This window comes from Ranitomeya variabilis, chromosome 4 (genome assembly GCF_051348905.1).
Source record: "Ranitomeya variabilis isolate aRanVar5 chromosome 4, aRanVar5.hap1, whole genome shotgun sequence".
Classification (NCBI taxonomy): Eukaryota; Metazoa; Chordata; class Amphibia; order Anura; family Dendrobatidae; genus Ranitomeya; species Ranitomeya variabilis.
Genome location: NC_135235.1, coordinates 38090713 through 38103912, shown reverse-complemented (window position 1 = coordinate 38103912; position 13200 = coordinate 38090713). Strand labels below are relative to the sequence as shown.

Genomic DNA, 13200 nt, shown 5'->3' with positions numbered 1-13200 from the left:
ACGCAGCACCCCAGTAGGTGGGCGGGATGCCTGGGAACAAAATCTGTGTCTGACAGTGAAACCATTGGCCCTTCCCCAGTGTTACGTCCTTTACAATCTGCTGTCCAGGAATGAGGCGCTGAGGCCTCCAGTCCACAATCTGCAGTTGCACAGACACAACAGTCAGCAACCACGTCCAGTTCGTTGTCCCAGCGCCGCGTTCAGTTGTCCCTTGTCAGCATATATGTCTGATCACAATTTGTTAGTTAGATAGGGCATACATATTCGTTACCACTTTACATTGTCCGGTGCGGACTTTTCCAGGCTCCTAAATGAGACTTGTGTCTCTTTATTAAACTGTCGTTTCCCTTAAATTTTCTAAATTTGGGTCCTTATAAAAAATGGTGGTTGGGTATTGGCCAGTTTCTGTACATTTTAAGCACATCTAAGAGACTGGATTAATGCGCTCCACAGACCTATTCAGGCCGCAGCCTTACACATACTGGGACATGGTCATTGCCACGCTGAGGCCTGTACCTGAGCTCTGTAGCGCTGCCTGCCCCCTGAGTAATACACTCCACAGACCTTACTCCATTGTTGCCCAAAACCATGCAAAAGATCCACTCTGCCTGGTTGGGTAGTTTCCTGAAGAAGTGCGTGGGCTTGTGTGGCCCTCTGAACATGTGAAGCAAGGGCCGCATGATAAGTTTTTATTGAGCCCGGACAACCTCTGTAAAGAGATCACAGGTTTAGGGTCCTCTTGAGACATAAGTTCTATGGAAACTTACTTGTAGTTGACACTGTGACCACTGGACTGTACGCACACTCCCCATGATGCCCCGTGACTTTCAGTCTGAACCTGTAGCTGGAGCTGGGCTCTAAACCTTCGACAACATGTTGCTTGGAGTAACCACTATAACAGAGGTAAACGTGGGTCAATAAGAGAGAAAATACTGAGGAGCCCATTCATCATTTGCATTTTTAAATCTCTTTCTATTTTTATTTTTGAGCCAAATTGATCACAATTCACTAATTTTGCGGAAAGCCCAAAATAGTCTTTTTTTTCTGCCTTTGGCTACTTTTCAGTGGGAAAAGTTGCAAGTTTTGCAAAAAAAAAAAAATGCTGGAAAATAACTGGCATGCATAAAGATCACCGCGGTGAGTGGGGGGGGTGAGGACTTGAGTAGCGTTGCGTCAAATTATTGTGACTTTACAAAGAAAAAAAAGCCACATTGGCGTAAAAGTCAAGAAACTAACTAAACCACAAAAATAGAATTAGACTTACCGGTAATTCGGTTTCTAGGAACCTTCCACGACAGCATAGGAGGATGTCTTCTCCCTAATGGGGGACAGGAAGCAGGAAGCGCAAGAGGTTAAAAGGCCCCTCCTACCGCCTATTCGCCAGTGACTTATAACGGATACCATAGCACTAGTTACCTTAATGAACCCATGATATTATTCAAGGCAAGGGAGGGAATTAGTGCTGTCGTGGAAGGTTCCTAGAAACCGAATTACCGGTAAGTCTAATTCTATTTTCTCTAGTCACCTTCCACGACAGCATAGGAGGAGTACCAACCAATTCTACACTAGGGAGGGACAATAGCCTGGAGAAGACTAGATCCCCATTGGACAATGAGTCCAATCTGTAGTGTTTGGTAAAGGTATGAGAAGAAGACCATGTTGCGGCCCGGCAAATCTGCTCGATGGAAGAGCCCACTTTTTCTGCCGATGAAACCGAGGTAAATCTCATTGAGTAGGCCTTGGCCCCGATTGGGGGAGTTATTTTCTGGGCTAGATAGGTTTCGTTTATGGCCCTTTTGATCCAATTGGCGATGGTACTTTTTGCCACCTTCCTCCCCTTATTCTGACCTGAAAAATGGATGAATACATTTTGATCAACTCTGAAGGAGCTAGTCTGTTCAAGGTAATGTAGAATAGTTCGTTTAACATCAATAGTATGGAACTCTTCTTCTTTTGGGTTTGCCGGATTTTGGCAGAAGGAAGGAAGAACAATATTCTGAGATCAGTGAAAATCAGACACCACCTCCGGGAGGAACGATGGATCAAGACAGAGAATTATAGAGTCGTCTGTAATCAATAAATAGGGTTCTCTTACTGATAAAGCTTGCAGCTCCCCCACACGTCTAGCTGTGGTTATCGCTACAAGAAAAACAGCTTTGTATGACAGGAATTGAGGAGTACATGATGACAGGGGCTCGAACGGTGCTTGTGTGAGTCCCCTGAGAACTAAATTTAAGTCCCATGAAGGTACAATGGGTTGCTTTATGGGTTGTGATCTGAGAGCTGATACCATGAATCTTCTGATCCAACAGTGGTTCACCAAATCTTGGTCAAAAACAGCACTGAGGGCGGAGACCTGAACCTTCAGCGTGCTGGGTCTAAGGCCTAATTCCAGCCCACTCTGGAGGAAATCTAATATTTGCGAGATATTTGGATGAAAAGGATCTGGGCTATTAGGAAGACAGAAAGATTAACATTTTTCCCACACCTTGCTATAAATTGCGTTAGTAACAGGCTTCCTGGATTTTTGCAAGGTAGAGATTACGGCATCTGATAGACCTCTAGCACTCAGGACCTGGGCCTCAGTAGCCAGGCTTCAAGGTTAAATTTTTGGGGGTTTTGATGTTGAAGGGGCCCCTGAAGGAGAAGATCGGTGTCTATCGGCAGGAGGACTGGTCCATCTGTCTGTAACTCGATAATGAGATTGAACCAGCTTCTTTTTGGCCATACTGGAGCCACTAGTATGGTCGGAACTTGATCTTCCCGGATTTTTCTGAAGGGTTTTTGCCAGTATTGGAATTGGCGGGAAGGCGTAGGCCAATTGGAAATTCCATGGCTGGGCCAGGGCATCCACTCCTCTGCAATTGTCCCTGGGGTTCAGGGAAAAAAAAGTTTGGACCTGCGCATTTTGGTTTGAGGCAAGCAAATCGATCTCTGGCAGACCCCATCTGTCTACCAGCATTTTGAAGACTCTTTTGTTCAAGCTCCACTCTCCTGGTTGAATGTCCTGGCGACTCAGGAAATCCGCCTGTAGGTTGAAAGATCCCTTCAAATGGACGGCTGTCAAAGAGAGAAGGTGCTTTTCGGCCCAATAGAAAATTCGGTTCGAGATGCTCCTTAGGCTGTTGAATTTTGAGCTCCCCTGATGCCTGAGGTGAGCAACCGTAGTCGTGTTGTCCGAATAAACTTTGACGTGACTTCCTGATACTAGGCTGCTTGCGGCCAGGAGGGCTTCTTCCACTGCCTTCAACTCCCTGAAGTTGGATGACCTGGAGCTTGTTGCCTGATTCCAGTGTCCCTGGAAAGGAGTATGGGATATCACAGCTCCCCAGCCTCGTTTGCTGGCATTGGTAGTAATCGTCACCAGGGGAGATTGTGACCAGCTCACACCCTTGCATATATTTTTGGGGTTTAACCACCACGCTAAGGATGCTTTCACACGCAGCGGTGTGTGCACTCTTTTGTTCAAAGAGCCCGGATTCCCGTCCCAGTTTGTGAGGATGTGGGCTTGAAGGATTCTGGAATGTGCCTGAGCCCATGACACTGACTGGATGCAGGCCGTCATGGAGCCTAAGACCAACATGCCCTTTCGAAGAGTCGGGGATCTCTCTTCTCTGAAGTCTGCAATTTTTCTGATTACAGCCTGGCGATGATTCTCCGGGAGAAAGGATTTTTGTTTTACGGAGTCTAACAGAACTCCCAGAAACTTCCTTGATTTGGAAGGTTGAAGCTGGGATTTCCTTAGATTTGGGAGCCACCCAAGGGTTCTGAAAATGTCAAGAGTCTTTGAAACATGATCGCTGAGAGTCTGGGCCGAGGGAGCTATGATAAGCAGATCGTCCAGGTAAGGAACGATACAGACTCCCTGTCTCCGGATATATGATACCGCCTCTACCATTATCCTTGAGAATACGCTCGGCACTGAAGAAATCCCGAAAGGAAGTACATTGAATTGGAAGTGTCTCATTTGCTGGTTGTACTGTATTGCGCATCTGAGATACTTCCTGTGCCGGGGGTGAATCGGTATGTGAAAATATGCATCTTTTAGGTCGATGATTGCCATAAAATAATGCGGACCTATCAGGGGAATAAGCAGATTTCACTGACTCCATTTTGAATTTTTGGTATTGAATATGAAAATTTAGGTTTTTTAGATTTAACTCGTGCATCCCCCAATGGCTTTTTTACCAGGAAGAGACGAGAGTAATGACCCGAACCCCATTCTTCGGGGGGTGCCGGGGAGATTGAATTTGATTTTAAGAGATCTCCGATGCCTGTCATCATCTATGTATGCGCTCCCTGTGACGCTGGGGAGGTTATCTTCAGACTCCAAGGGGAGGGAAGATATGAATTCTATCAGGAGGCCCTCCTGAATGACATTGAGGACCCACTGCCAACTGGTGATGGCCCGCCATTGATGAATAAAATTTGCAAGCCTCCCCCCCACCGGGATGGAGTCATTGTTTATCCTGCTGGGGAATAAGGATATTTTTCCCCTTGGCGTAGCTCCATCTCCCGGTTTTCCCCTTACCTCTTGTTTGGGAGGTATTAGACTGGGGGGCACGAAAAAACCGTTTTATGACAGGTTTCTGCTCTGGAAGGGCCTTTTTACTATCTGTGGCCTTTTCCAGAATTTCGTCTAAAGCAGGACCAAAAAGATAATCGCCCTTAAAGGGAATGGAGCATAACTTAATTTTTGAAGTTACGTCACCGCTCCACATCTTGAGCCAGAGGGCTCTTCGGGCAGAATTAGACTGGACTAAGACTCTGGCAGCTATTCTAATTGACTCCATAGAGGCGTCAGCCAGATAAGCAGAAGCCTTTTCGAGAATGGGAAGAGTCTAGAAGTTCCCCTCTCGACGTACACTGGGAGATATGTTTTTCCAGCTCATCCATCCAACGTGAGAGAGCTCTGGCAACACAGGTGGAAGCAATATTGGATTTTAACCCTGAGGTGGATGTTTCCCATGACTTTTTCAATAAGCTCTCCATTTTTCTAGTTCCAGTGGAACGCAGGACCGGAAGTGACACGCGCACGGCAATGACGTCACTTCCGGGACGCCGAACATCGCTGCGGAGGGAGGAGGAAAGTCGGTGAGCTCGAGAAGGCCACCGCTGGGGATCACTGGCCCGCTTTACCTCCCATGGAGGCGCGGGTGGGCCAGGAAAGGTCCCGAATCACAGGGAGACGGGAGCAGCATGACGTGGAAGGCAGAGCCCACGACCCGCAGGAAAAGACAGGTACACTGCAGTCGCCGGCCACTCAGCATACGAAAACCTCTCCATGCCCCATGGGGGACAGGAAAGACACTGGTGAATAGGAGGTAGGAGGGGCCTTTTAACCTCTTGTGCTTCCTGTCCCCCATTAGGGAATGGAGACATCCTCCTATGCTGTCGTGGAAGGTGACTAGAGAAAGACGACTTGAAAAGTTGCAAAGTCTTTGACGCATTTTTCACAAATCAAAAAGTTAATTCAGAAGTAGTCACGTAAAAAAAAAAAAGAAGATGATTCAGGCCCTTAAAGAGTAACCGGTAATTTGTTTTCATAGATCAATAGCACACATGAGGGTAAAAAATATTTTATCACAGAACTCTCCTACTTTCTTCTAAAAGACTGGCTCTCAATTCATGGGTAAAATGTGTATTCAGTAAAGATTTTCCCATTACTGAGCTGGGAGATGACAGTTGGTGCTCAGAAAGTTCTATGGAGGGGGAGGAGCTAGAAGAACACAGACATTCTGCTGTAAGTTCCATAGAACTTCATGAGCACCAACTGCCATCTCCAATCTCAGTAATGGGAAAGTCTGTATTAACTGAAGATATGTTTTCCCTGTGAATTTAGAATTTTGAGAATGAAAGATCAGTTGAGTAGGAGAAAGAAGCAAATTGCTCTGATAAGATATATTACAAAGTTTCCTATTTTCATGTGTACCATTGATTTATGGGTGGGGGGATGTTTGCAACATACGGGAAAAATAAATGCTCTCATGTAATATTTACAGAGATTGCAGGAGCTGTCACCAGCCCTATGTCACCAACCGAGAAGAAAATATAAAAAAAACACAGCAGCCTTGTTTGCAGTTTCATCATGTTTAATCAAAAATTATTTTCCAACAATAGTCCAGGCGTTTTATCCCCCCTTCATGTATTAAAACCTGTGATATATAAATCAAGCGGTCTCCGGAGAGGTCTACCGGCACGGTAAACACAAGGTCATTCTGCCACCTAGTGGTCACAGTGTATCCTCCTGGAATGCAGTTCATTAAATATGGGAAAACTGCAGGGGGTGAGCCAAGCAGAGCAATAATCTATACTCAAATAATAGGGAACAATCACGGAGCGTAATAATATACATATGGATGGGGACTGGGGTGAATCCATGAGGAGCACCATAGCAGGCCCCTTTTTCGGGAGGGTCATTTGAAGTTCATGCAGAAAGTGGAATATGCTGGAAATGTGATGACAGCGCACAACACTTTAATGCCATTTTCTCTGCTACATGCGCAGCTGTCAATAGGATATATGTATCAATATTGTATCAAGATGTAGGAATCGCTGCGTACGCTCAGCAATATGGGAGACGTCAGATCTTGTTATAGAAGCCATAGCATATTCCGCCGGGCTTTTAACAGAGGTCTGGGTGCAAGTAGCTGAGCTTATTTATTGGAAGGCAGCGCCTGTTGTGTGCCATACCCTCATTAAATGGGTTATCCAATGAATCCTTTTCCTGCCAAAAGTTCAAATAACAGGTCAATATCTATTTCAAAGTATTTCTAGCAAGCAAAATACATTTTTAATCATTTTGTTGCTTCCATGTTTCACGTTTGGTGCTGCTAATCTGTGCCGCTGGAGGCAGATTCTGCTCCGAATCAGTCTACTTCCCCTTCTGGCAGTTGTTTATCAGTACTACTGGGAGCAGATTCTAGACAGAATCAGTCTCCTTACTCCTCTGGCAGCTGGGAACAGGCGCTAGACAGAAACAGTCTCCTTTACCTTCTGGAAGCTGACTCTAGCCAGAATCACTTTACTTTTCTGGCAACTGGGAGCTGACTCTACACAAAATGAGTCTCCTTTCCCCTCTGGCAGTTGACTCTAGAAAGAATCAATCCCCTTACTTATCTGACAGCAAACTGCTGCAAATCTGTGCTGGTGGGAAAATACACTACAGAAGCAGCCTCCTTTCTCCTATGCCAGCTAGAAAAACACTCAATTAATCCTTTTAACCCCTGACAGCTGGTCGCTGCTCATCTTTGCTACCCGGAGCACATTCTAGAAAGAAACAGTCTCCGTTCCCCTCTTGGAGCAGATTCTAGACACAATTAGTCTACTTTCTCCTCCGGTAGCTTGGAGCGGACTCTACTTACTCCTCTGGCAGCTGAGAGCAGACTCTAGACACGATCAGTTTCCTGATACTCTGGTAGCTGGGAGACGACTCTGGACAGAATTAGTCTCCTTTCCCCTCTGGCAGTTGACTCTAGGCAGAATCAATCCACTTCCTCTCCTGGCAGCTATGAAGCTGTACTGGTGGGAGCAGACTGCAGACAGAATCAGTCTCCTTTCCACTATGCCAGCTGGGAGAACACTCTAAACAGAATCAGTCTCTTTTTGGTTGCTGATAAGGTTCAGTCCTGGGGCCCCTGCTCTTCTCCATTTACACTTTTGGCCTGGGACAGCTCATAGAATCTCATGGCTTTCAGTATCACCACTATGCTGATGACACACAGATCTACATCTCTGGATCAGATATCACCTCCCTACTAACCAGAATCCCTCAATATCTGTCCACTATTTCATCCTTCTTCTCCGCTAGATTTCTAAAACTTAATATGGACAAAACAGAATTCACCATCTTTCCCCCATCTCACGTGACCCCCCCAACGAACCTAACCATTACAGTAAATGGCTGCCCACTCTCCCCAGTCCCACAAGCTCGCTGTCTCGGGGTAATCCTTGACGCTGATCCCTCCTTCAAACCACATATCCAAGCCCTTTCCACTTCCTGCCGACTTCAACTAAAAAATATTTCATGAATCCGTACATTCCTCAACCAAGAATCTGCAAAAACCCTAGTCCATGCCCTCATCATCTCCCGCCTCGACTACTGTAACCTCCTGCTCTGTGGCCTCCCCTCCAATCTATTCTAAGCTCTGCTGCCCGACTAATCCACCTGTCCCTCCGCTATTCCCCGGCCTCTCCCCTCTGTCAATCCCTTCACTGGCTCCCCATTGCCCAGAGACTCCAGTACAAAAGCCTAACCATGACATACAAAGCCATCCACAACCTGTCTCCTCCATACATCTGTGACCTCGTCTCCCGGTACTATCCTACACGCAACCTCCGATCCTCACAAGATCTCCTTCTCTACTCCCCTCTTATCTCCTCTTCCCACAATCGTATACAAGATTTCTCTCGCGTATCACCCCTACTCTGGAACCCTCTACCACAACACATCAGACTCTCACCTACCATCGAAACCTTCAAAAAGAACCTGAAGACCCACCTCTTCTGACAAGCCTACAACCTGCAGTAACCACCGATCAACCAAACCGCTGCATGACCAGCTCTACCTTCGCCTACTGTATCCTCACCCATCCCTTGTAGATTGTGAGCCTTCGCGGGCAGGGTCCTCACCTCCTGTACCAGCCATGTACCACCAGACTTGTATTGTTTAAGATTATTGTACTTGTTTATATTATGTATACCCCTCCTCACTTGTAAAGCGCCATGGAATAAATGGCGCTATAACAATAAATAATAATAATCTGTGCTTCTGGAAGCAGGCTGCAGACAGAATCTGTCCCCTTCCCTTTCTGGCAGCAGACAATATGGTCCATTCTTGCCTTCTCTGTAGAAAGAGCCATCTCAGCTATACTGGAACGCTACCACAGAGGCTCTGCTCCTTCTCTGACCAGCAGGCCATCAAGCTTCTATTTTTATTTGCCTGCTGTGCAGTGAGGAGGGGTCATTATACTGTGATTGAGCATGTGTGACCACCAGCACTCAGCTCAGGTGGACGTGCACAGTGATATGCACTCTGAACTCAAGGGGGCGCCATAAGGTGTAAGTAACCGCCACAACACGTCACTAGATCATTTAACAGAATGTAAATGGCAAATAACTGTGTAATCCACAATAACGAGGCTGTCCACTCCTTTGCATCGTGGCGCTCATCTCCCACCAGTTTGCAAATGCTTTACATAATCAGTTTTTCTTATGGACACTAGTCCCCGCCATAGGTCAAATCCTGTGACGTCTCGTAAAATCAATCCCTTCCCGGCTATGATTCATATGGAAAATCATTTCCATCTTGCTATCCTTGGGCAGCCAAGGAGGCTCTCTCCACTTGTCTTGGAAGGGCTAAGCATGTGCTACAGATGCCTCAATGAGCCTTCGAGGTGGCGTGGGTTGGCATAGGGAAGACTGACAGAGGGGGAGATACAACTTAGATTGGATGGAGCACTACGGATTATGGAAAATCTAGGCTGGACGGAGTGGGAACAACTGGAACAGATGTGTGGGATCAAAACAAGGACGGGAAAAACAGTGTTAAAATGTCCATAAAAGGCAACCGAGGGGATATAAAGGGGCATTTTGATGCATTTTCTGAATCTTGATTCTTGCACTGGTAAACCCCTTTAAAAATTAGAATGGTGACTCAGACTGCAGTGCCTATCCTTTAGATAACATAAGAGGAGCCTACACCATTGAAGTGAATGGGAGCTAAGATGCAGTACCCCAGAACGGCCACTACGCAGTGCCTGGCGCTGTTGTATTCTGGCTCTGTACAGTGTGGGCTCCAGCTGATGTGGGACCATTTGATCGGCGGCGGTGCCATCTGTCTGATCCTGACCCCTTGGATATTGAAGACCTATCCTAAAAACACTCCATCAATATCAAAGACCCCCTTTTTAGCAAATGATGATGCAATAGTGATACAATATAGTCATCTCGCACAGGGTTGCTTTGGCTACTGGTACATTCATTCTCTTCTATTAGTGCCGGTCTGCAGAAAAGAATCCTTACAATGTAACAGCCGTGGTCCCATGTTTTATTAAATATTAAAAGAGCTATGACCCTGGGATCGCTCTTCCATCGCTGAGCCTTTCCTGCTACACAATCACCATTTTAATAGGGGATGTCAGCAGCCATACTGATAAATGTGCTGCTCCTATATGTGGCCGAGAGGGGGTTTCATATGCACATGTGAAATAGGGAGAACGAGACAATTCTGGTGCAGAGACCCTTAGTGCCGCAGGTTTCCTCGGTCTCCTGGAGAAAAGTAAGCGGCTCATGGATGATCTTTATAGGAAAAGTGCTATTAATGTATTAGGTTAGGCTCTGGGTAGAGGCATGGGCTGAAAGGGGGTGACTGATTTTAAGCAGAATGGGGCGTCAGGCAGGTGGCCCAACAGGCTCTTTGCCGTACATAAAGACGATAGTGTTATAAGTAGCACAGGATAAGTTGAGGACCCTCTTAAATATTTTGCTTACAGGCCCAGAAGCATCAAGTGACTCCTCTGTTCACATACAAAAAAAAGTATTCATACCCCGTGTACTTTTCCCCATTCTTTTCACGCTACACCCACAAACTTTTTTTTTTTTTATTTTCATTCAATGTGCTCCACCATCAGAAAGTAGCAAGTATTTGTGAAGTGTAACGGAAATGACACAAGGTTTTCTATTTATTTAAAAAAATATAAATCTGAAAATTGTGACGTGCATTTGTATTCAGCCCTCCTGAGTCAATACTTTGTAGGACCACCTTTTGCTGCAATTACTGCTGGAAGTCTTTTGGGGTATGTGTCTGCAAGCTTCGCACATCTAGAAGCTGAAATTTTGTGTCTTAATTTTATCATAGTGGTATGGGTAATTTTCTGTATATGTCTGCTACAGAAAGCTGCACATCCAAGCTCTCGCCAGCTCCAACTCAAAAATATATCCAGAATCCGCCCTTTCCTCAACTCTGAATCTACTAAATTGTTCTGCATGTCCCCATCATCTCCCGCCTCTACTACTGCAACATCCTGCTCTGTGGCTTCACTGCTAACACTCTCGCACCCCTCCAGTCCATCCATAACTCTGCTGCCTGACTAATCCACCTTCCTCCTCCAATTCTCCCCTCTGCAAACCCTTTAATTTGCTCCCAATACCTCAAACTGCGAACATTGACCTACAAAGCCATCCATACCCTGTCCCCAAATATCTCCGAACTAATCTCCTGATATCTTCCAACAAGTAATTTGTGGTCCTCCCAAGACCTCCTTCTCTTCTCCACACTTGCATGTTGCTCACCAAATTACCTCCAAGTCATCTCCCGAGTATCCCCTATCCTCTGGAATTCTGTACCTCAACACATCCGATTATCCCCTACATTCTGACCTTTCACACAGAACTTGAAAACCCATCTCTTCAAGAAAACTTACAGCTTGCAAGGACCCCCTGCCACCTCTACACCACCGGAGCTGCCGCCGCCTCCTGCTCTACGGTCTCCTTCCCCCATTACCCTGTAGACCAGGCTTGCACAACATACGGCCCGCGGCACGGAAGGTGTTCTGTGGTCCACAGAGAACTGGGAGACTCAGGTTCTCATCTTCCTGTGTTTAGCTGTATTCGTGTCTTATCAGACGCAAATACACTTAAACACTGCGGCACCGGGAAAGGGACAGAGCAGAGAAGCGTTCATAAGCCCAAGCACCGACGTGCAGCAGTGTGAGGTCATCACGCTGTGACCTCATTACGCACGCAAAAGATGCTGTGTGTGCGGAGGAATATGAAGGAGAGGAGCTGTGTGTGTGGTGAAGAAATATAATAGAGAGGAGCTGTGTATGTGGGTGGGATATGACAAAGAGGAACTGTGTGTGTGAGTGTGGGGGGATATGACGGAGAGAAGCTGTATGTGTGTGGGGGGGGGAATATCACGGAGAGGAGCTGTGTTTGGGGGGGATATGAAGGAGAGGAGCATTGTGGAAGGGGGGACATGACAGAGCAGCTGTGTGTGGGGGAGGAATATGACAGAGGGCAGCTGTGTGTGTGCGGGGGGGGGGGGATTTGATGGAGAGGAGCGGTGTGTGGGAAATATGATGGAGGTGAGCTGTGTAAGGGGGAAAATATAACAGAGAGGAGCTGTGTGTGGAGGGATATGACGGAGAGAAGCTGTGTGGGGGGATATGACGGAGAGAACCTGTGTGGGGGGATACGATGGAGAGAAGCTGTGTGTGAGGGGCATGATGGAGAACAGCTGTGTGTGGGGAGGAATATGACGGAGACTAGGGGCGGTGTGTGGGGGAGAATATGACAGAGAGGGGCTGTGTGCAGACGAAAATGATGAAGAGGAGCTGTGTGTGGCTGTGTGTGGGGGGAGGATTTGATGGAGAGGAGCTGTGTGTGGGGGGATAGGACAGAGAGGAGCTGTGTGTGGGGGGAATATGATGGAGGGGCAAAATATGACAGAGAAGCTGTGTGTGGGGGGACATGATGGAGAAGAGCGGTGACAGAGAGCAGTTGTGTGTGAGGGGAAATATAAAGGACAGGATCTGTGTGTGGAAGAGGAGCTGTGAGTGGGGAATGAATATGACGGAGAAGAGAAACAAACAGAAAAGAGCTGTGTGTGGGAGAGTATGATCCAGAGGGGCTGTGTGGGGGGAATATGACGGAGAGGAGCTGTGTGTGGGGGGAATATTTTGTGCAGGAAGCACACTGAGGGGCAATTGTCTGTTCAAGGATGCAGCATGGGAGATATTTATATTTATGGGGCAGTATAATAATACTTATATTTTTAAGGGAACCATGTTGGGAAGTGCTGCTAAAGACGGAGAAGAGGGAAGTTTGCAGAGACGAGCCGTGAGCATGAAATCTCTTCATGGCGTCTGTAGTACGTGGAGACAGGGATGGGAAAGATCAGAGAAGATGTCACCTATAAGAAACCTGGACGTAAATTTTTATTTGTGATCCTTCCTGCATCTCATCAGTGCTGTGGTTCTTGTATGGTCCACAGTCTGATGATGGCTGGTAACAACAACTCCAAGTATCTCCTTATCATTGTTAAGGACTTACTGGGAGTTACAGGTTTACGTGACACAAGTGTATATGGTGCAATTGATCCCTGTTCTAAACTTGGTGACATATTTCTGTACTGGTAGTTCTGGTGCTGCTTTCATGTACCGACGGTGGTTCTGGCGCTGCTTTCATCTTGTCATTATG

At 46.6% G+C, this 13200-nt stretch overlaps 1 protein-coding gene across 2 annotated transcripts in view; it reads right to left on the bottom strand.

Moving 5' to 3' along the window:
* FANK1 (fibronectin type III and ankyrin repeat domains 1) overlaps positions 1–13200 on the bottom strand; it is a 104840-nt gene that overhangs the window by 34398 nt on the left and 57242 nt on the right. For both annotated transcript variants that reach the window (XM_077258372.1, XM_077258373.1), the window contains exon 3: positions 768–892. In XM_077258372.1, coding sequence (XP_077114487.1) covers positions 768–892 — 125 coding nt within the window. The remainder of the gene's footprint in view (positions 1–767; positions 893–13200) is intronic.